The sequence below is a fragment of the Podarcis vaucheri genome, assembly GCF_965113315.1.
Source record: "Podarcis vaucheri genome assembly, chromosome: 8".
In the NCBI taxonomy this organism is placed as follows: Eukaryota; Metazoa; Chordata; class Lepidosauria; order Squamata; family Lacertidae; genus Podarcis; species Podarcis vaucheri.
The window spans coordinates 71,816,992-71,837,475 of record NC_138766.1 but is presented as its reverse complement, the minus strand read 5'-3'; the positions used below and the strand labels follow the sequence as shown (position 1 = coordinate 71,837,475).

At 40.2% G+C, this 20,484-nt stretch overlaps 1 protein-coding gene across 8 annotated transcripts in view; it reads left to right on the top strand.

The window, feature by feature from the left end:
• Positions 1–20,484, top strand: part of UBR5 (ubiquitin protein ligase E3 component n-recognin 5) — a 66,755-nt gene that overhangs the window by 34,884 nt on the left and 11,387 nt on the right. For 6 of the 8 annotated variants that reach the window (XM_082235388.1, XM_082235390.1, XM_082235389.1 and 3 more), the window contains 24 exons: positions 916–1,113; positions 2,212–2,422; positions 3,854–3,980; positions 5,797–5,948; positions 6,351–6,446; positions 6,862–6,985; positions 7,287–7,384; positions 7,959–8,107; positions 8,517–8,608; positions 9,148–9,294; positions 9,388–9,506; positions 9,601–9,727; positions 9,842–9,971; positions 10,177–10,337; positions 11,623–11,862; positions 12,328–12,451; positions 13,208–13,319; positions 14,195–14,326; positions 14,873–15,130; positions 15,396–15,664; positions 16,027–16,238; positions 16,495–16,725; positions 18,281–18,354; positions 19,825–19,997. In XM_082235388.1, the coding sequence (XP_082091514.1) occupies positions 916–1,113; positions 2,212–2,422; positions 3,854–3,980; positions 5,797–5,948; positions 6,351–6,446; positions 6,862–6,985; positions 7,287–7,384; positions 7,959–8,107; positions 8,517–8,608; positions 9,148–9,294; positions 9,388–9,506; positions 9,601–9,727; positions 9,842–9,971; positions 10,177–10,337; positions 11,623–11,862; positions 12,328–12,451; positions 13,208–13,319; positions 14,195–14,326; positions 14,873–15,130; positions 15,396–15,664; positions 16,027–16,238; positions 16,495–16,725; positions 18,281–18,354; positions 19,825–19,997 (3,756 nt within the window). The remainder of the gene's footprint in view (positions 1–915; positions 1,114–2,211; positions 2,423–3,853; positions 3,981–5,796; positions 5,949–6,350; positions 6,447–6,861; positions 6,986–7,286; positions 7,385–7,958; positions 8,108–8,516; positions 8,609–9,147; positions 9,295–9,387; positions 9,507–9,600; positions 9,728–9,841; positions 9,972–10,176; positions 10,338–11,622; positions 11,863–12,327; positions 12,452–13,207; positions 13,320–14,194; positions 14,327–14,872; positions 15,131–15,395; positions 15,665–16,026; positions 16,239–16,494; positions 16,726–18,280; positions 18,355–19,824; positions 19,998–20,484) is intronic. The other 2 variants (XM_082235384.1, XM_082235385.1) reach the window with 2 other exon arrangements.

The window sequence follows — 20,484 nt, the reverse complement described above, 5'->3', positions numbered from 1 at the left end:
AGAAAAAGGTGGGTAGATCAATGTTATAGTGAGGGATAAGGCTTTGTAAGCTACTGACAGAAGTTAATGGATCTTGGGAAGAATCCCTTCTCCTCTTACTTGCCTTGCAACCTAACTGCAGAATTTGAAGAGACACGACTCGCCAGTGTTTTATCCTCACACAAAGAAGAGAGGGACACAATCATGCATGCTTCTGATACTAGATATTGTAGTAATGTATATGTATTCCCATATTCAAACTGCACTAAGAAAGCATTTGAACTCGGTCTTCTAGTCCATTCTGGATATTTGCAGGAGTGGTCGGTGAGGATGACAGGTACTACACCTGTTGTCTGACACAACCTGGAGGGACGCGGGTGGCGCTGTGGTCTAAACCACTTAGCCTCTTTGACTTGCCAATCGGAAGGTCGGCCGTTCGAATCCCCACGACAGGGTGAGCTCCCATTGCTCTGTCCCAGCTTCTGCCAACCTAGCAGTCCAAAAGTATACCCGTGCAAGTAGATAAATAGGTACCGCTGTGGTGGGAAGGTAAATGGCGTTTCCGTGCGCTCTGGTTTCCGTCATGGTGTTCTGTTGCGCCAGAAGCGGTTTAGTCATGCTGGCCACATGACCCAGAAAGCTGTCTATGGACAAACGCCGGCTCCCTCGGCCTGAAGCGAGATGAGTGACACACCCCATAGTCGCCTTTGACTGGACTTAACTGTCCAGGGGTCCTTTACCTTTACCTTACCTTACCTGGAGGGAGAGGTATCAGGTGATGGGGACGTCAGCACTGTGTGGGCATATCAGCAGGAACACCAGACTGGCTTCATCAGTGCATCTATGTTGATATGTCAGGTGATAGAGCTACAAATCAATAACGAATGAGAAAAATAATGACAATTTGAATTTTATAAAAATCTACTTTTTGTGCAGGAATCTCCAATCATTCTTCGAGATGGAAATGGCACTATATATCCAATGGCAAAAGATTGTATGGGTGGAATAAGAGACCCTGATTGGCTTGATCTTCCACCTATTAGCAGCCTGGGAATGGGAGTTCATTCCTTAACAAACCTTCCTGCCAATTCAACCATCAAAAAGAAAGCTGCTATCATTATAATGGCTGTTGAGGTAATTCATATATATATCTGCGATACTCTCTCTTAGAGACATTATCCTGCACCACCTGGATTACTCAGTGTTTTCAACTGAACTTTTCCATTTTACAAATATATATAAACAGAGTAATTTTAGATATGAGAGCTCTGTGACAGAAGTAGCTTACTGCTAGTTACAAAATGCAGCTGCCTAAATTGATACTTCTAGTATAAAGTCTACTTTTTGTTCAAATGTTTGCTATTACTGTTTATAGGTGCTTTGGACCTAACTTCTCTTTAATGGAGGGAGAAAATGTGATTTTTTAAAAAGATAGCTTAATTCACATTTCCACTTTTAAGTTGGTCAGGAAGGGCAAACCCAAAAGAGCACATAGATTCATAGAATCACGTGCAAATAGTTGTGTACGTTCATCTTCTCTCTGTTTTACTGTGATAGCAGTTTTGGGACATCATTTTCAGATACTGTGATTTATTTTAAAAAATTCATCCACCCCAGAAATTAACTTTAAATAACAGTTTTTAATAAGATGGGATATCTAGGTATTAAAAATGATTTTAAAAACAATGCTAAAATAGGTTATAGTCCTTTTTATTTAAATTCCACTAGCAAATGAAAACTTCTTTTAAAACAAGCTTTTGATTCTGTTGCTTAAATATTGACTTCTAGTGCTAGTGTGTTTACTTTTTAGCTGCTTTTTAAATGTTGTTAATTTGTGTTTTCATAACCGGATTATCGTTGCTTTTATGTTTGCTTTTTATTTGCAAGCCACTTTAGACAACTTCTTTATGAAAGGGATAAATGGGATATAAAGCTTTTTAAAATGTAAATAAATGCATAACTAAAATTTGTTTGCCACACATGCAATTTTAAAAGCATTGTAGCTGGGGTCTAGGATTCCCAACCCGCCTGTGCTCAAATCAGTTTGTTGATCCTGCACTTTTTAAAATGTTACACGATCAGTTTTAGATATTTATCTCATTTGTATCCCATACTTTGTTTAGTTCAGGATAAAGTACTGATGCTAAAAGAGGCTGCAGAATGTAGCATAGGGCAAGGGAATGTTGCTTGCTCTTGTTTTATTAATGTCTCTCTCAATTTTTCTGAGCACAGAAGCAAACTTTAATGCAGCATATTCTCCGATGTGACTATGAGGCCTGCAGACAGTATTTGATGAACCTCGAGCAAGCTGTTGTCTTGGATCAGAATCCACAAATGCTGCAGACTTTCCTCAGTCACAGATGTGATGGAAATCGAAATATTCTGCATGCTTGTGTATCTGTGTGCTTTCCAACCAGTAATAAAGAAACAAAAGAGGAAGAGGGTGAGTTCAGTGATCTCATGCTGATGAGATTCTTCTGAGAGCTTTTGCATGAAGGCTAGAAAGATGAGTCAGAATTGTTCAAAACCTGTTCTGAAATAGTTACACAAACACAGACACAGGTACACACATGCACAGCAACTTCATTAGTAATGAGACTTGTCATAAACTAGCAAGGCAATCCGGTTGGAAAATGCAGGAAGAGAGTATGGTAGAAAGGGAAACAAATGTCCCAATTGGCAACAAGTTTCAGCTCAGCATCACATTTTCCACTTGGTAAATTAAGTCACTTGGAAATAAGGGTGGGATCTGAAATGCTGCACTCAATGTTCCATGCTTGTATCAGGCTATTTCAAGGCTCCCTTCCCACTGCAGTCTTCCAGTCCTGAAAAGCTGTGCTTGGAGGTTATGGGACCATCTGGTGCAGTATTCGAAGCAGCACGGAGAAGCTAGCGCCAACTCCATTGCCTGCATGTGTGGAAGTGCTTGGAATCCAGCCATAATTCTTGCCGCTAATGTACATTGGGGGAAATTAGCAGATGACGCTTGCAGAAAGACAGGAATTTCAAGACGAAACAGGCCATTGTGAACTTGAAGCATAAGGTTATGACTGTTGAAACAAAACAAAAAAGAAAGAGAGAGAGAGAGAGAGAGAGAGAGAGAGAGAGAGAGAGAAAGGTGGAAAGGAGCAATTTATGTCAAAAATTGGCCTGTATGATGCATTAAAACTGTGTTTTACAGCATGAACTGGAGATCTACAAAACAGAATCCTATTAAACTAGAAATATGGAAACATCTATGTATACTGTATGTGTCTGCAGTGGGGCAAAATACATGAAGTTTTTGAGGAACTAAGAGCAGAAGAAAGTGTACTTTCTAAATCATTTAAAATACATTTCTACACCATTTACACCCTTCTCCTAACTTGCTCAAGGCCACCTACAATTTTAAAAATAACAGCATATAAATCTACTAAGCATGCTGCAAAGGAAATAGGGGTGAGGAAGTAGAGGGGAAAGCAAGCAAATTCATTTACCAAATCTCTAAAGTACATACATGTTTCTGAACCTCTGAATGTGATGTCTAGCAAATGAATGATTTATGGGGCTGCTTGGAGACTGGTTTCCTTATTTAGCAAAAAGAACCTAACCTTTCCTGCTTACCACTGAGTGCTAGAATTGCCCAGTTGTGTATTCGTGTCTTATGTGTTTTCCAGTTTAAATTGTCCTGTCTTTCTCTTCTCTGCTGTGGAGTTTTTTTGCTATTCAGTAATCAAACCCATTGTCATCATTATACATTTGCATATTAATATTGAGAAATTCCATGTTGATTTCATATACAAATTTTATATAAAATTGACAGAGAAGCTTTCTGTTCTTTAGTGTTTAATGTCTCTCCAAAAAACAGATGCCAAGTTTCTTCTTTATGCTTCAGAAGCAGAGCGCTCCGAAAGGAACACATTTGCTGAAAGGTTATCTGCTGTCGAGGCGATTGCAAATGCTATTTCAGTGGTGTCAAGTAATGGACCGGGAAATCGTGCAGGATCCTCTAGCAGCAGAAGGTAAGCTAGTGGAAACTTCTCTTTTTGCTATTGCAGTATTAATTACCGGCAAGACATTATGAATTAACGCAGGCCAGGATCCAAAGGGCTGCTTGGGAGGTCCTGTGGCTCAGTGATAGAGCACCTCGTCTGCATGTAGAATGTCCCAGATTGACTCCCTGGCATCTCCAGTTAAAAGATCAGGTAGCAGGTGATAGAAAGAGTTTCTTCCTGAGACCCTGGAAAGGCGCTGCCAGTCAAAAATACTGGGTTAGATGGGCAGACAGCCTGATCATTATAAGACAGCTTCTCATGTTCCTAAGTGTGTGCAGGTTAGTTTTCTGGCTCTTGTTTTTTGAACAAGAAAACCACCATACCGTATCACAAACTACTTTTCAAATCTTTTGATGAGCAACAACAATAAATATCCTTTTTCAGTAAGCATGGGAGCTCGCTCCTTCTTTCCCTGACTTACTGTGGTTCTGCTTTCCCTCTTTCTGCTTGTCTCTGATAGCACCCTCCATCTAACCCAGGGTTTGGTTGGCAGCAGCCCTCCAGAGGGGCATAACTTGTATCAGGTGGACAGGACTATGTGCCCTTTTGTCTGGTTTGAGCCACAGTTCTTTCATATTTGGCTGGTATTGACGACAGTCTTTCCTTAACTCCTTAATAGAGGAGAATTGGAGTTTGTTTCTGGCTCCAGTCTTTCTAAAAGCAAGACAACACGATGACCAAATACAATGATACGATATCAATAGACACTCTTTATATAATATGAAATATATGAAATCACATAAACAGAAAACTTATGAATCTCTGAAAGTCGCAAAATATGCACTCTTAATGGATTCTCTTGAAAACATAAAACCAAATGAACATAAGTCTTATAAGTCTCTGAAAGTCTTTGAAGGCTATGCAAATCTCTGAAAGAAGCAATGTATCAGATTCTTATCTGGTGAAAACAGGCTGAAAAGCTTTGTTGATGGCATCCAACACTGCCGAAGTAGTTTGCAAATAGATGTAGTGAACAGTGATTCCAGATATACCCACTGTTTCGTGGAATTCTTCTTCAGCACAACAGAAGGATACAGAAATGCTTCATAAACCCATCTATATGGTGAATGGAAAAGTATAACAACAATTGCTATACTTTTGCAGTGGTCATAAAGTTGTGTTATCAGCCTGTTTTCACCAGATAAGAATCTGATACATTGCTAGAGAGTTTGGATTTGATATCCTGCTTTATCACTACCCGAAGGAGTCTCAAAGCGGCTAACATTCTCCTTTCCCTTCCTCCCCCACAACAAACACTCTGTGAGGTGAGTGGGGCTGAGAGACTTCAAAGAAGTGTGCTAGCCCAAGGTCACCCAGCAGCTGCAAGTAGAGGAGCGGAGACGCGAACCCGGTTCACCAGATTATGAGACTCTTAACCACTACACCACACTGGCACCCTGTACTCCTACGTTGGAGCCCACTCACTTGCAAACCACCTGCAATGTGTTTTTGGTTGCTAGTTATTCCCTTTTCTCCCCCCATCTTGGGGGGAGCGGGCGCTCACTTATAAATTAAATGCAAGAGCAACTTCAGGCTTACCGCAGTTACAAGGAGAATGCAAAGTTGAATTGGTACATTGACAGTACTGTGTCTAAAATACGTGCCGTATTTCTTTTTCATATTTAATAATTGGGGTGGCATTTATATTGCTTTCTTTCCCACATATTAGTTATAAATGCGGACAAAAGTTAGTTTGGCATTCTAGAACACTAGGTTGCCTTCAGCATGCTCCCTGCGCAAGAATAGGCAAGCATTAATTTTAGGATTTTCTGTTTGGTCTTAGTTTGCGACTGAGAGAGATGATGAGAAGATCTCTGAGAGCAGCAGGTTTGGGCAGACATGAAGCAGGGGCTTCATCCAGTGATCATCAGGATCCAGTTTCTCCTCCCATCGCTCCTCCAAGCTGGGTGCCTGATCCTCCTGCGATGGACCCTGGTAAGATTTTCACATGCACTTGTGCATAAGTGTAAAAGTAGATATAAATTGCCTTTCGTGTGAACTTGTGAAAGAGCGTAGGAATAAGAAATGCATTGCATCAATGTTATTGCAACTTCAGTGGTGCAAAGCATTTAGCTAGTTAGCCACTTCTGTGCTTTCAGGTGAAAACTGAGTGTTAAAATTTTCTGATTACAGCTTGTAGGCAGATGTTGCTTATTTCAATAATGTGACTTGCTATCTGCTATAGTGTTAGCTGCACTTACCAGTAGTTTCGTTGAATAGCCTTTGGAAGGAAAGAAAATTTAAAGATATAGTGTGGGTAGTTTCTGTGGAGTGCGCATATTGCCAGGGGTGTGTTTTATGTATTGATGTGCATCCTACTGTTCTGTTTACTAAAAGATGGTGACATTGATTTTATCCTGGCCCCTGCTGTGGGATCTCTTACCACAGCAACAACTGGCACTGGCCAAGGACCCAGCACCTCCACGATACCAGGTGAGAACATGCTATTTTGTACACTTGCATACGACTTAATAAAAAGAAATGGCAAATGCTCGCTTCATACATGTATTTTAGTGCAGCTTAAATGTTCCCTCCTATAACTTGAAGGTGCATCTTCCCATCGTTCTGTATAATGAATAAGGGTGCTTAACATATCAGTCTGTTTGTCCTGTTTGGCACTGCTTCACACATTAAAATATGTTGGCCAATATTGGTTTCAGGACATGAAGTTTCCAGTCCTTTATATACACTCAAATTCATAATTTAGCATCAGGTTTCTGACATTGTGAAAGTGTTGACTAATCATAATAGCTTGATACAGGAATCCCTCTTCTTTTCTAGAATGTTTTAAGTAAGTGAGCTACTTTTGTAGGCAGCTATTTTTCACCAATACTTTTCCAATTTGCAGGTCCTTCTACAGAACCCTCTGTAGTGGAATCAAAGGATCGGAAGGCAAATGCTCACTTCATACTGAAATTGTTATGTGACAGTGTGGTTTTACAGCCTTATCTTCGGGAACTGCTATCAGCCAAGTAAGGGGTCTTTTTGTGCATGTCTTGTAGTGTTTTCATCTACTTGGGAAGCCAAGCTTTACGAAGAATGGTTGAGGGAATTGGGTATGTTTTACAAAGCTGCACTGAGCCTTGATATAAACAGCTCTATTTTGTATTTGTTAATAAATTGATTTTTCCATTTTTGTTTATGCATCAGATCTATTACCTTCATTTTAACTTTAAAGTTGGGGTAGTACTAAATCAGGCTCTTTCTGCTATACCTAGAAGACTGCCTTTTTAACTTAACTGAAAATGATACTGACATATTACTGTTTTTTAGGGATGCAAGAGGTATGACACCGTTTATGTCTGCTGTAAGCGGCAGAGCATATCCTGCAGCAATTACCATTTTAGAAACTGCACAAAAAGTTGCCAAAGGTATGTGAATACTATTTGTGATTCTTGCTTTATGTATGCCAATAATCGAGGGCTTTCCCCTTCCTAAATCTCTGGATTAGACAGTGGAATAAAATGTAAAATATTGAATTAATAGAAAATGCCAGTCTTCCTGCTGTCCATGAATAACTTTCTGTTATCTTCTTGGTTTTAAAAAGTGTCTGATTCAATAGATACAGTTTCCTGTAATAATTTCCCTGCAGGAGGGTATGCTCTGATATCCATTGGTTTTCTTTTTTGTGAAAATAGGTCAGGGCAATTATTGACAGAAGGTTGTGAATGGTGGCAGCTTTCAATGAAACAAAGATTAAAACCTGTTCTCCATAGAGGAGGAATTTTGTTTAGTATAACTAATACAATTTGAAGTCATTTTGGAGGGAAGCATGAGTGCATTTGGTTAGCTGATATGCAGTGTGGTTTAGCAGTAATGTTAAAGTGCCGTGATGTTTTGTTTTCTTCATAGAGGGCCTTTGAGAATTATTACCTTAAGTTGCTAGCTCTTCAAAGAGTATGTATAACTTCATTTTAAGCACTATCTTTCTCCTTTTTTAAAAAGCGGAGGCAACTTCAGGTGAAAAGGAAGAGGATGTGTTTATGGGAATGGTTTGTCCAACTGGCACAAACCCAGATGACTCTCCTTTATATGTCCTATGTTGCAATGATACATGCAGCTTTACATGGACTGGTGCAGAGCACATAAATCAGGTAAAATAAGGGAACTTAATTAGTTTTTTGTGCTAGGTGTAAAGACAAGCTCATATTCCTGAGCTTTTAACCATAGATTTTTAAATGCTTGCCTTTCTCTTACTGCTGGGTTTTCTGGGGAAAGGGCTGGGTGGGGGGAAGCTTCTTACTGCTCTCTTTGGCTTAACAAGAAACCATTAACAAGAAGCTTAACATTATTTTAATGTAATCTAACTTGAAAACTCTTGAAGAATAAATAAGGCTGCAATTTTGTGCATACTTACCTGCAAGTAAGTTCCATTGAACTTGGCGATTCTTTACTTATAAGTAGACATATATAGAATTGTTAGCTACCACTTAAAAGCAGCATCATAAAATTATACATAGTACTCCATTTCCCCCCCTAAAATGCTCAATTTTCTCTTTGTAGGATATATTTGAATGTAGAACATGCGGTTTACTGGAGTCTCTGTGCTGTTGCACAGAGTGCGCAAGGGTGTGCCACAAAGGTCATGATTGCAAGTACGTGTGTTTATTCCTAATATCAAGTCTTCTGTAGGTTGCTGTGTATTTTCAGGGATGATTCAGTTTCATTTTGCTTGAAAATGCAGTAGAATTTTATTTCTTTTAGTGCTATGCTGTACCTAAAATTTTCGTTAGTGAACGGATTGATAGATGATTGAAGGAAGCTGGAATTGCAACTTGGGCCTGGGTCCACAGTGTAGGGATGGAGAGTGGAGATGTAACCAGCTAGGTAGCCTCCTCTCCAGCAGTGTCACAGAGAGGTGAGATAAATAAGGCATTTGCTTAGGACTGATAATAGGGGGAGAAGCTGCCACCCCATTTTCAAGGCCACCGTTTCCTCAGACTAATGTAGCCTTTCATAAACAAGAACTGGAAAGTGGTATTTAGATGAAAAACACTTCAGTTGAATTAGCAGGTTTTTTTATAAAAAAAATGTGATTATGGACATAGTGAAACTGGTTGTAGTGTATATCAATATGGAAACTGCTGTTTATAAATTTATAAATTGTATTAACACATTTTGTCTCTACTTTCAGGCTCAAACGCACATCCCCAACAGCCTACTGTGACTGCTGGGAGAAATGCAAGTGCAAAACATTAATTGCAGGACAGAAGTCTGCTCGTCTTGATTTGCTTTTCCGGCTGCTCACCACCACGAACCTTGTCACCATGCCAAATAGTAGGCAAGTGTCTCTTGTATAGTGGGATTGATCTGCCCCACAAAAAGCCCCAGTGTAGCTCCTATGTCAACTCTTGGTTTGTTTCTATGTTTACAGGGGGGAACATCTTTTGCTCTTCTTGGTGCAGACAGTTGCAAGGCAAACAGTAGAACATTGTCAGTACAGGCCACCAAGAATTAGGGAAGACCGTAATCGTAAGACTGCAAATCCTGAAGGTGGGACCTTTTTCTCGTTTACAAGATTTTTCTCTTATTGTAGCAACTGCTGCAGTAACTGCTTACATGCTTTTCTTTAATTCCTTGGCTTTAGATTCGGATATGCCAGATCATGATTTAGAACCTCCACGATTTGCACAGCTTGCCTTGGAACGGGTTTTGCAAGATTGGAATGCACTGAAGTCTATGATCATGTTTGGCTCACAGGAGAACAAAGACCCGTGTGTATTAACGAACTAGTTGTGATTACACTTTTGAGCACTGACTTTGTATCATAGACTTGGCAACTTACATTATTTTTCCTCTTTCCCTGCTTTCTTTTGCTTTTTTCCAAGTCTTAGTGCAAGCAGTAGGATTGGTCATCTGTTGCCTGAAGAACAAGTGTATCTTAATCAGCAAAGTGGAACTATTCGGCTGGATTGTTTTACACACTGCCTTATTGTAAAGTGTACAGCAGACATACTGGTAAGGCATATTTAAATAACACTGTGCCAAAAAAATTTGTCCATTCGATGCTTATGCGCTTAGAAGGTATGAATGTTAATGTGATTAGCAGATCTAAGTTGTGGCAAGTTTGTCTTAACTCTTATGTATTCAGTTCCTTTGCACAAGAATTTGCATGGTTGCGTAGCCGTAGTAGACATTTGCTCCAGTAAACTTTTCTTTGCAGCTTTTAGATACTTTGCTGGGGACACTTGTAAAGGAACTGCAGAACAAATATACTCCAGGTCGCAGAGAAGAAGCAATTTCTGTTACAATGAGGTTTCTGCGTTCTGTGGCAAGAGTTTTTGTTATCCTCAGTGTGGAAATGGCTTCCTCAAAAAAGAAAAAGTAAGCTTTTTTAATATAAAAAAACTTGAATTACTGCTTGGGGCAGTGAGAGAGAATGCTTAAGATTTTTTATTTATAAAATGCCCCTCAACAGTTCAGTAGCATCAAGAGTAGCCATTTGCTCTCAGACGTCTCCCAAATCCCTGTGTGAATGAAGCTGCTTTGTAAAAACTGTTGGAGGGACAACTTGATCCCCATAGGGAGGGAGTTCTGCAAGTGCGAGGCTACCCAGAAAGACCATGTCACCCCCCGCATAGTGAGCTATGCTCACTGGCTGGTTTGCAAAATGAGCTGCCTCCAGCAGATTGCAAGGCCTGACTTGGCAGATAAGGAGAGAACTAGCAGGTAGTGAGGTCCTAAGTTGTTGGCGCTTTAGTATATAAAGACCTTGAGTTGGACCCAGCACCAAAAAAATAGGTAGCCAGTGTAGTTCAGGCAGGATTGGTGTTGTGTGGCCCCATCTTGCTGTACCGCTCCTGCCATGTGGCCATGTTCTGCTCCATCTGCAACGTCCAGATCATCTTCAAGGGTAGATGTCATTGTATTTTGTAGGTGGTGTACACATCAACTGGAAACAGTCCTCTGGAGAGTAAATTCAAACCATGTTTCAAAAGCTAGTACAATGAAACATCTGTGTCTACAGATAGCATTGTTACACAGAAACCTTGGGGGCTTTCTCATGCTGTGTATCCTGAAACATAGGAACAAATGGGGATGAATGTCTCCATACAGCATCCCGCATAGTAGCACTGTCCCCCCACCATCTGTAAGCCAAAGCCTGCCATGGCCGTATAACTTGGGTACCACCCAATGCCTCTGATTCATATTGCTATAAAGACTGCAGAGTAAATAAAATGCTTTGATTTATGAAAAGCTACATGAATGGGTTAGTCACCGTTTTATAATTAAACCTGTTGTGTTTTGAGTCTTTCCCCATAAATGTAGTGCTCCAACTGTATAATATACTTCTAACTTTCTTTCAGTTTTAAGGTAAAGTTCAACATACTGTTTTGTATCCACCGGGCTGCTAGTGGAACAGTGGGCCAACCACTAGACTAGAGGTGGGGACCAGAATTTTTGCCCAAGAGACAGAAAGAAGGGCTGTATTTTAGCAGTGTTAAGGGGGAAGCAGTGCAGCTTGACTATTGACTGAACAGGATGAACAGATAAATAGTTGTGCAAATACAAAACCATTAAACAACCTGCTCTGGTTTTTGTGTATTCTGAACCTTTTTGAATGTGGCTGTTGATGTCAGTGTTTTCCCTTCCCACGTCTTGTTTCCAGTAACTTCATTCCACAGCCAATTGGGAAATGCAAGCGTGTATTCCAAGCTTTGCTACCTTACGCTGTGGAGGAATTGTGCAATGTAGCGGAATCCCTCATTATCCCAGTCAGAATGGGTATTGCACGTCCTACGGCACCTTTTACATTGGCAAGCACTAGTATAGATGCTATGCAAGGCAGCGAAGAACTGTTCTCAGTAGAACCACTACCTCCCCGGCCATCATCTGATCAATCCAGCAGGTAATGCTCCTTAATGTTTATCATTATAAATTCATTCTTCTAAATCATATATGTTTTGGCCCTCCATCCTCAGACATTCACTATGGTAGAGAGGCGCAAAGCAGGAGCAGCTGGCAGACAAACCAAGCTTTGGAGAAACAAGCTGAGGCTCCTTTGTTCATCTGTGAGATGGCTTGTGGTTTTGTTAAACAAGCCATAGGTAGAACAAGGTGTACAGCTAACATGGGAAGTGGACTGGGCTGGTAGCTCAAAATAACTTAAATGAAGAAGCTATCAAAAACAAGAAGGGAAATCTATTATATTCAACTGACTATTTTAAACTAATGTTAATATACTTATGGGGGTTCTTTTGTCTGCTGTATTAAAGTTGATACTGTTGTGTGAAGAGAAGAAAATCATATGTGATGATGATGCTGTGTAAATATATAATTGTATTTTTAAAAAAGGCTTCTTTCTTTCTTGTAGTTCCAGTCAGTCTCAGTCGTCCTATATTATTAGAAATCCACAGCAAAGACGGATCAGTCAGTCTCAACCAGTTCGTGGCAGAGATGAAGAACAAGATGACATTGTGTCAGCAGATGTTGAAGAGGTTGTTGTCTTAATTGTTTTCAATGGGCAACTTTCTATTTCTTTTAAAGTAGATATCAGTGCAAATGTTAAATGAATCTAGTACTAGAGTGCAAAATAATAAGTTGGCTTGTGAAGTTTCAGCTATACTGCAATTTGGGATGTAAATGAGTGTACAACCTTGGTGTTACACACTACCAGAAATGAATCCATGTTAGCCTCTAGCAGCAGAAAGTCCTGTGGTACCTTAGAGAATGGCTTTGTCTATTGTCTTGAGCTGGGAGTAGTCAATTTGATGCCCTCTTTTCCCAACTTTTATGAGTATGAGCACCACTTTTTAGCCTCAAAGTTCTCTTTAATTTAGAAAATACATAATAAGAAAAAGCTATTATGAACTCAGCATCACTTTTCAATGTGTTCACTTTATATTCATCGCAACAAAAAATGCACATATTTGAAAAATAGTAGAGCATCACTTACTTTTGACATTCTACAGCAGGCAGATGCCCCATTACCAGTCTTAGAATAAGATTCAACTATCAGTACGCCATACTTCTGTAGGTGGAGTTAGGGGTGCGAGATGCCATTTTGTTATTTGCCTAAGGTAGCAAAATGTTACAGCGCTGGCCCAAAACTAGGAATGGAGCGCAAAATAAGTGTACTGAACAATATAGAAAATGTCTAAAACAGCCATAGCTTTGAGAGCTGTATTTACAAAACATCCTTGAAGATCGTAAGCATTTACATGGTGTTAAAAAAAAAAATCTTCTTGTTTCAGGTTGAGGTGGTAGAGGGGGTTGCTGGGGAAGAAGACCACCATGATGAGCAAGAAGAACATGGCGAGGAAAATGCTGAGGCAGAAGGGCAGCATGATGAGCATGATGAAGATGGTATGATACCTGGACATGTTTATTAGTAATTTTAAGACATGCACAGGGTTGGATCCAGAATAAGTCCTCTGTACCTCAGTGAGTCCTATTTCCTCTCACTTTGGTCCCATTGAAGGTAGTGATGGCTGGCATTCTACATTTATTTCAATGGAACCTAAGTGTGGCTATCTTAGTTTGGATGCAACCCGTAGGTTTTACCATACACAAGGGACTGTAAAGTGTACCTTCTTTGGGTTGATTAGAAACGAAACAGAAAGCTACTGCAACCCCCTATTTCATTCTAACTTGTACAGTGGTGCCCCGCAAGACGAATGCCTTGCAAGACGGAAAACCCGCTAGACGAAAGGGTTTTCTGTTTTGGAGGTGCTTCGCAAAACGAATTTCCTATGGGCTTGCTTCGCAAGACGAAAATGTCTTGTGAGTTCCTGCGGGGTCCCCCCCCCTTTTCCCCAAGCCGCTAAGTCGCTTATCAGCTGATCCTAAGCCGCTAAGCCGCTTAACAGCTGATCCGCTAAGCCGCTAATAGTGCTAATCCGCTAAGCCGCTAATGGGCTTGCTTCGCAAGACGAAAAAACCGCAAGATGAAGAGACTCGCGGAACGGATTCTTTTCGTCTTGCGAGGCACCACTGTACTGCTATACATGTTGGTAATTGTGCATTAGTAATATTGGTATCAAAAACGGCAAGCTTGTGAGATAAATATATGGCTTTCTGCGGTTGAGTTAAGCAGTAGTTAATGTCCTACTGGAGTGCCTTAATCTTCTCAACAGTTGAGCAGCGGGAGAGCTTAAAATGAAAGATAGCTTTGTGAAGAATCTGAAATATAGTATCATGCAGACCACTGTGTTAACATAATTCTATAAATTTGTTATTAGGAAGTGATATGGAGTTGGATCTTCTAGCAGCAGCAGAAACTGAGAGTGATAGTGAGAGTAACCATAGCAACCAGGACAATGCCAGTGGGCGCAGAAGTGTTGTCACTGCAGCTACAGCAGGATCAGAAGCAGGTAATATTCTTTTTATCAGCCTTCATTTTTATGTATATTTTTTTTGGGGGGGGACAATATATTGCTGTACATTATTAAAAGAATTTAAATATGTCCCCTAGTCTGAGAGAGGTTGATGGGCAAACCTTGAAGTCTACAAGTTGCTTATTTTTTAAGTTACCTTGACTGTTTTGTAGGAGAAAATCAGAAATGTTTAACTATTATTGTTGTTGTTCATTGCTGTTAATAGAACCATAAGGTCCTAGGGTGGGTTACAGCAACAAAAACAATTTAAAACAAAATAAAATCAAGCAGCAACTGTCAGGTTAATAATGTTGTTATGCTTGCAGCCTGAGGGATGTGTCAAGGTGGGGTTGCATCTGCAGCTCCGTCTTCTAAAAACACGTTGAAAAAACGCGAGGTAGGAAAGTATTTGTGTGCTTCTTAAAAAGTTTTTCCTCCTTTGTAGGAGCTGAGTGCCACAGTATACTTTGGATTTCTGGCCTAATAAATAAAGCTTACCCTGCTCTCTTATCAGTGACCCTTATAGTATATCTTTCCCCACAGGTGCCAGCAGCGTTCCAGCATTTTTTTCTGAAGATGACTCTCAGTCCAATGACACCAGTGATTCAGATAGCAGCAGCAGCCAGAGTGATGATATAGAGCAAGAGACCTTTATGCTAGACGAGCCTCTGGAGCGAACAACAAACAGCTCTCATGCCAATGGTGCCGCCCAGGCACCCCGCTCAATGCAGTGGGCTGTACGTAACACCCAGAATCAGAGGACTACCAGCACTGCTCCATCTAGTACCTCTGCTCCAGCAGGTATTATAAAAACTATAATTATTATTATTATTTTTTCTCCACTGGGCCTTACTTTTTCTGATTTCCTACCCAGTGAACTGATTTTTGATTTTGTTTTTTCTTGATCAGAAGGGGTACAAGTAATTTATGTGAAGTGCTTTGTTATTTTAAGAATCATTTATGGACTGGATAGGATCAAATATTGATAATCTGCTTTGTGCTAATACTGGAGCTCACTTCTGTTTAGCTGTTGACGCCCCCTGAATGTGTTTCTTTCTACTTTTAGCAAGTTCAGCAGGCTTGATTTATATTGATCCATCAAACCTGCGTCGAAGTGGCACCATCAGCACAAGTGCGGCGGCGGCAGCAGCTGCTCTTGAGGCTAGCAACGCTAGCAGCTATTTAACATCGGCAAGCAGTTTGGCGAGGGCATATAGCATTGTGATCCGACAAATATCTGATCTGATGGGCCTCATTCCCAAATACAATCACCTGGTGTACTCTCAGATCCCAGCTGCTGTGAAGCTGACATACCAGGATGCAGTGAATTTGCAGGTAAAGTGCAACAAAGATATGCCAATTTCCATGTTTAAACTGGAGTGACTTTAATGCAAAATCTGGCTTACACCTTTAAATTCCTTGGTATAGTAACAGTAAATAACTACTGTTTCATGCTTATTGTCATTCTTCTGCCCCCTATATTGGCCACTAGGAAGGGAAATTTCTCCCCTCCTCCGGACCCTAAAACTGGTGGATTGGGAACTAAGTAAAGGTAACAGTTCAATCTGAAATTTAGGGGAATCGACGAACAAAGTGGATACATTGTGTAGTTGGTTCAATGGGGTATGGTTCAGAACTTGTCTGAATTTTTAATGTTTGTGCGTATGTATACAAAATGTTGATCACATTTGGTTTAGAACTACGTTGAGGAAAAACTGATACCCACGTGGAATTGGATGGTGAGCATTATGGACTCCACCGAAGCGCAGTTGCGCTATGGTTCTGCCCTTGCCTCTGCTGGAGACCCAGGGCACCCAAACCACCCACTTCATGCATCACAGAACTCAACCAGGAGGGAGAGGATGACAGCACGAGAAGAAGCTAGCTTAAGAACTTTGGAGGGCAGAAGGTATGCAAATGTACCTTAATAGTTGTATTTTAGTTTCCCCCTCTAAGTAACCACAAGCCAACAATTCAGTGCAGTTGTCCACACTGAAATGTAGCCCTTGGAGGGCTGGCTGACCAAAAGATTAGCCACCCCTGGTCTAAAAAGCAAGTATTTCTCTTAGCATTGCCAAATAAAGCAGCCCAGGGCTGGAGGCTTGCCCCAGTTTAAACTATGCACTTCTGTGGCCCAAAACAATTTTTTTTATTTATAATTACAGGCGTGCTACATTGCTTAGTGCTCGTCAGGGGATGATGTCGGCAAGGGGGGACTTCTTAAATTACGCCCTCTCCTTGATGCGTTCTCACAACGATGAGCATTCTGATGTTCTTCCAGTTTTGGATGTCTGCTCATTGAAACATGTAGCATATGTTTTTCAAGCTCTCATTTATTGGATTAAAGCAATGAACCAGCAGACTACCTTGGATACACCTCAACTGGAACGGAAGAGGTACGGAAGCCAATTACTCAATGGAAATATAGCTAGATTGTGCAGGGGCGTTGGTGTCCCCTTTGATTCATAACACTAATGCATGTGTCTTGTGGTTATATATGTAGCATATGCAGTAGATTAGTATATATGTATAGCTGAAGATGATGCAGTTCTGGTAATCAAGTATTGTGTTACCTGGAATTTAGCTATTGCTGAAATATTGGTCTGGTTATGAGAATTCACTAGAAATATGAACATTTTCAGTTTTGGCATCTGCAAAATGAAGGAGGGAACGTTATGGACCCCCAGTACCAAACCAGAAAGGTGGTCTAGAATGATACATTGGTCAGAGCAATAGTATTGATGGTCACATGCCTCCATTCCTCTCCCAGGATATATTCATAGCTCTTTGACGAAACCAAAGTTCAGGCACTCAAGCTCTTTCAACAGGAAACAACAATTTAACAATGTACCGAGAAACATAATAATTTCATAGAAGCCAATTTACAAGGACCCACATACCAATCCTATTATTTCTCTTTTGTCTTTCAAAGTATTTTTTGAAAGGCAAGTGAAGCATTCATCATAATCATAAACACACTATTCTCCCAGTTATCCTTTTCTTAGGAAATGAATGTTGTTGCTTTGGGTGCTTCAATTTGTTTTTAAAATAGTGGAGGATTTAAATATATTCAGCTTTTTGGATTTAAACTACCCTTTTCAATTTGTTGAAAGGTGTTACACACAATGATACAAATAAATATGTTTGGCACTAAGCCTTCACTTGCATTTATAGTTAGAACATTACATTATAAAAATATGAGTACACTATACATGTAGGTCTTAATTTTCCAAATACTTATTATACAAAATTTCATTTATCCAGACATTAAGAATTTGTACCCTAACCTCATTACCTGAACATCTGAATCAGATACCTGAGCAGCGGGACCTCTGTGTATACAAATATCTGAGAATTGCCTCTTTTAAACCTGCCATTTTTACTTAGCTCAAGCTCCTTATTGGACTCCTTTCCTTAGTCACAGCTTCATGGGGTGGAGTGGGGTGGGACGGCTCCTTTGGCTGCAGCTCCGGTCAGCAGCTGGACGTGGACGACCCCTATCAAATGAAGCTGTGACTGAGGAAATAGGAGCACAGTAAGAACACTGCGGGAGGCAGTGGAAGACAGGAGTGCCTGGCGTGCTCTGGTCCATGGGGTCACGAAGAATCGGACACGACTAAACGACTAAACAACAACAAAGAACTCTGATCTTGGTGAAAATGGCAGCTTTACAGGAAGTAATTCAGGATGGAGGGGCAAGCAGTAGGCCGGCAAGCCATGGGAACGCATTGGGATTTCCTCCATAGGAATCAATGGAAATCATAAGCTTTTTATGCACTCACTCACTTAATGAACCATTTCTAAGGAAAGCGGGAACTGCATGTGTATGGTATAGCTGTAGGACTGTATAGCTGATATAATATTTTTAATAATTTTTCTTGTGTAGCACTAGTTGTAAATTTTAGTACCACGTGCCATCTAAAATAACCTGTCATTCACTTTTTTTTTAAGGACCCGGGAACTTTTGGAACTTGGTCTTGACAATGAAGATTCAGAGCATGAAAATGATGATGACACAAATCAAAGTTAGTACTTGTACAGTTTGGGGTTGTGGGGAGCTGGATAGAGACTTGATCATATCTCTGGATCTTGGGTTTAAATGATTCACAGACATTGATAATTGTTCAATAAAATAGATAAAAATGAAGTCCTAGCTGGTTTTTTTCAGGGGTCAGCTGTAGGACCTATTTCAGTGCCAGGGTTCAGTGCCTTAGAAAATGTTCATAGTGTCTCTTCTGCCACTGAATAACTTACCTAGTCAGCTTCTGGGGTTTATGGTAGTGATGGGTTCACCTGCACCAGTTCATTTTGTATTCCTAGTGTGGTTTTTAAAAGAATCTTCCAAAAAGTCCTAACGTTAGGACCCCTGGATGAGCTCTCCACTGTCCCTCTCTGCTTGTTCCTATGCTCTCCTTTCCCAGATTTAACTTTGTGAAGCTAGGAAATAAGGGCTTGTGGCAGTAGCAATACCATTTTAAGATGTAGGCATTCACATGGACTGCACTTCCTTTGTAGATGCTGGAAAATGGAATTTCTAGTGGGCTGAATTTAGAAGGCTTTAGAAACTCAATTTACTCAATTTTTCAGTCTAGCCAGAACAGGTTTATGTGGGTACTAGGAACCTGTATTGCCACCCTTCTCTACTTTTTGCTTCTCCCCTGAAAGTAGGGTGGAAAATTCCAGTAGCTTAGTTGCAAAAAAGTGATTGTGTTGTTGGATGTGGGCACCTGAGAGAGAGACAGAGAGAGAGTGAGAGACTGAAAGAAGAAGACAAATTGTCTGCAGAACTGCAGTCTGAATAGAAATCCAATGAGTAATCTGACAAGTTCAGCTTTGAAGTATTTGAAAAGAATAAAGGAACTGGCTGCAATCACTGTTATGATGCCAAAGTTTCCTTTGGGAGGAATGGAAGTGAAAGAGGGAAAAGCAACAAGATTGGAGGAAGATAAATGACAAGGAAGAGAAGTTTCAGATGGGTAGCCGTGTTGGTCTGCCATAGTCAAAATAAAAAAATTCCTTCCTGTAGCACCTTAAAGACCAACTAAGTTCTTGGTATAAGCTTTCGTGTGCATGCACACTTCTTCAGATACACAGGAAGAGAAGTAAATGGTAGAAAAGAGGGGAGATTTTTAAAATAGACAGGGAGTCATAGTAATATTTTAAAAGGGAAGGGTAGTTGAATGCTGTTCCTTGTTTTTATATAGCATTTTAAACCTGCAAAAGTATTATGGGTGTTAATTTGTTGGAAGCTGCCCAGAGTGGCTGGGTCAATCCATTCAGATGGGCAGCATATAAATAATAAATCACAATTACTATTTTTAATAATTTGGAAAAAATATAAGCTAGTAATCAAGAAGCAAACAAAAGTGGAATAACTACTGATATTTTGTCCTTAAAAACTGGAGAAGTGTTATCAGCATAAAGTAACAGAGCAAATCTGTATCAGATAATCACTGTTATATTGTAATGATTTGTTTTAACTGGACACTTTTCAGGTGCTACACTTAATGACAAAGATGACGACTCCCTTCCAGCTGAAACAGGCCAAAATCATCCATTCTTCCGGCGATCAGATTCCATGACATTCCTTGGCTGTATTCCACCCAATCCTTTTGAAGTTCCTCTAGCAGAGGCCATTCCACTAGCAGACCAGCCACATCTGTTACAGGTAATATTAACTGAGAAAGCATAAATTGCTTAATTCCTAAGCTGTACACATAATTTAATACTCCAGACACCTTAGCCATTGTTAAACAACTAGCCATTGTTAAACAACTGTGAGCAGATTGTAAATCAGCCACAACTTCTGCTAATACATGCAGTAGGAAGTTGAGTCCCTTATCGTCCAATATGTCAACATTGTTTTTGTTAAGATACAGTACACTATTCCAATTTCCGTCTTTCCAAACAACAGCTTTTTTTGGTTTGCTTAGTTCCCCCGCACCCATTACAAAACAAGCTAACTATCCAAGTTCCTTAATCAGTCTTGTTCTAATGTTGGTGAAGCAAAATATTCCTTAAGGTTAAACCCTGTAATAGTCATTTGGAGTGCCGTTCCTGGGTCTGGGTAGCTAATTTGCTCAGATGCAGGACAGGAATTGATACAGCGAGTAGTTTTTTGGCATGTTACTCTTCCTCAAAGCATGGTGGCATAT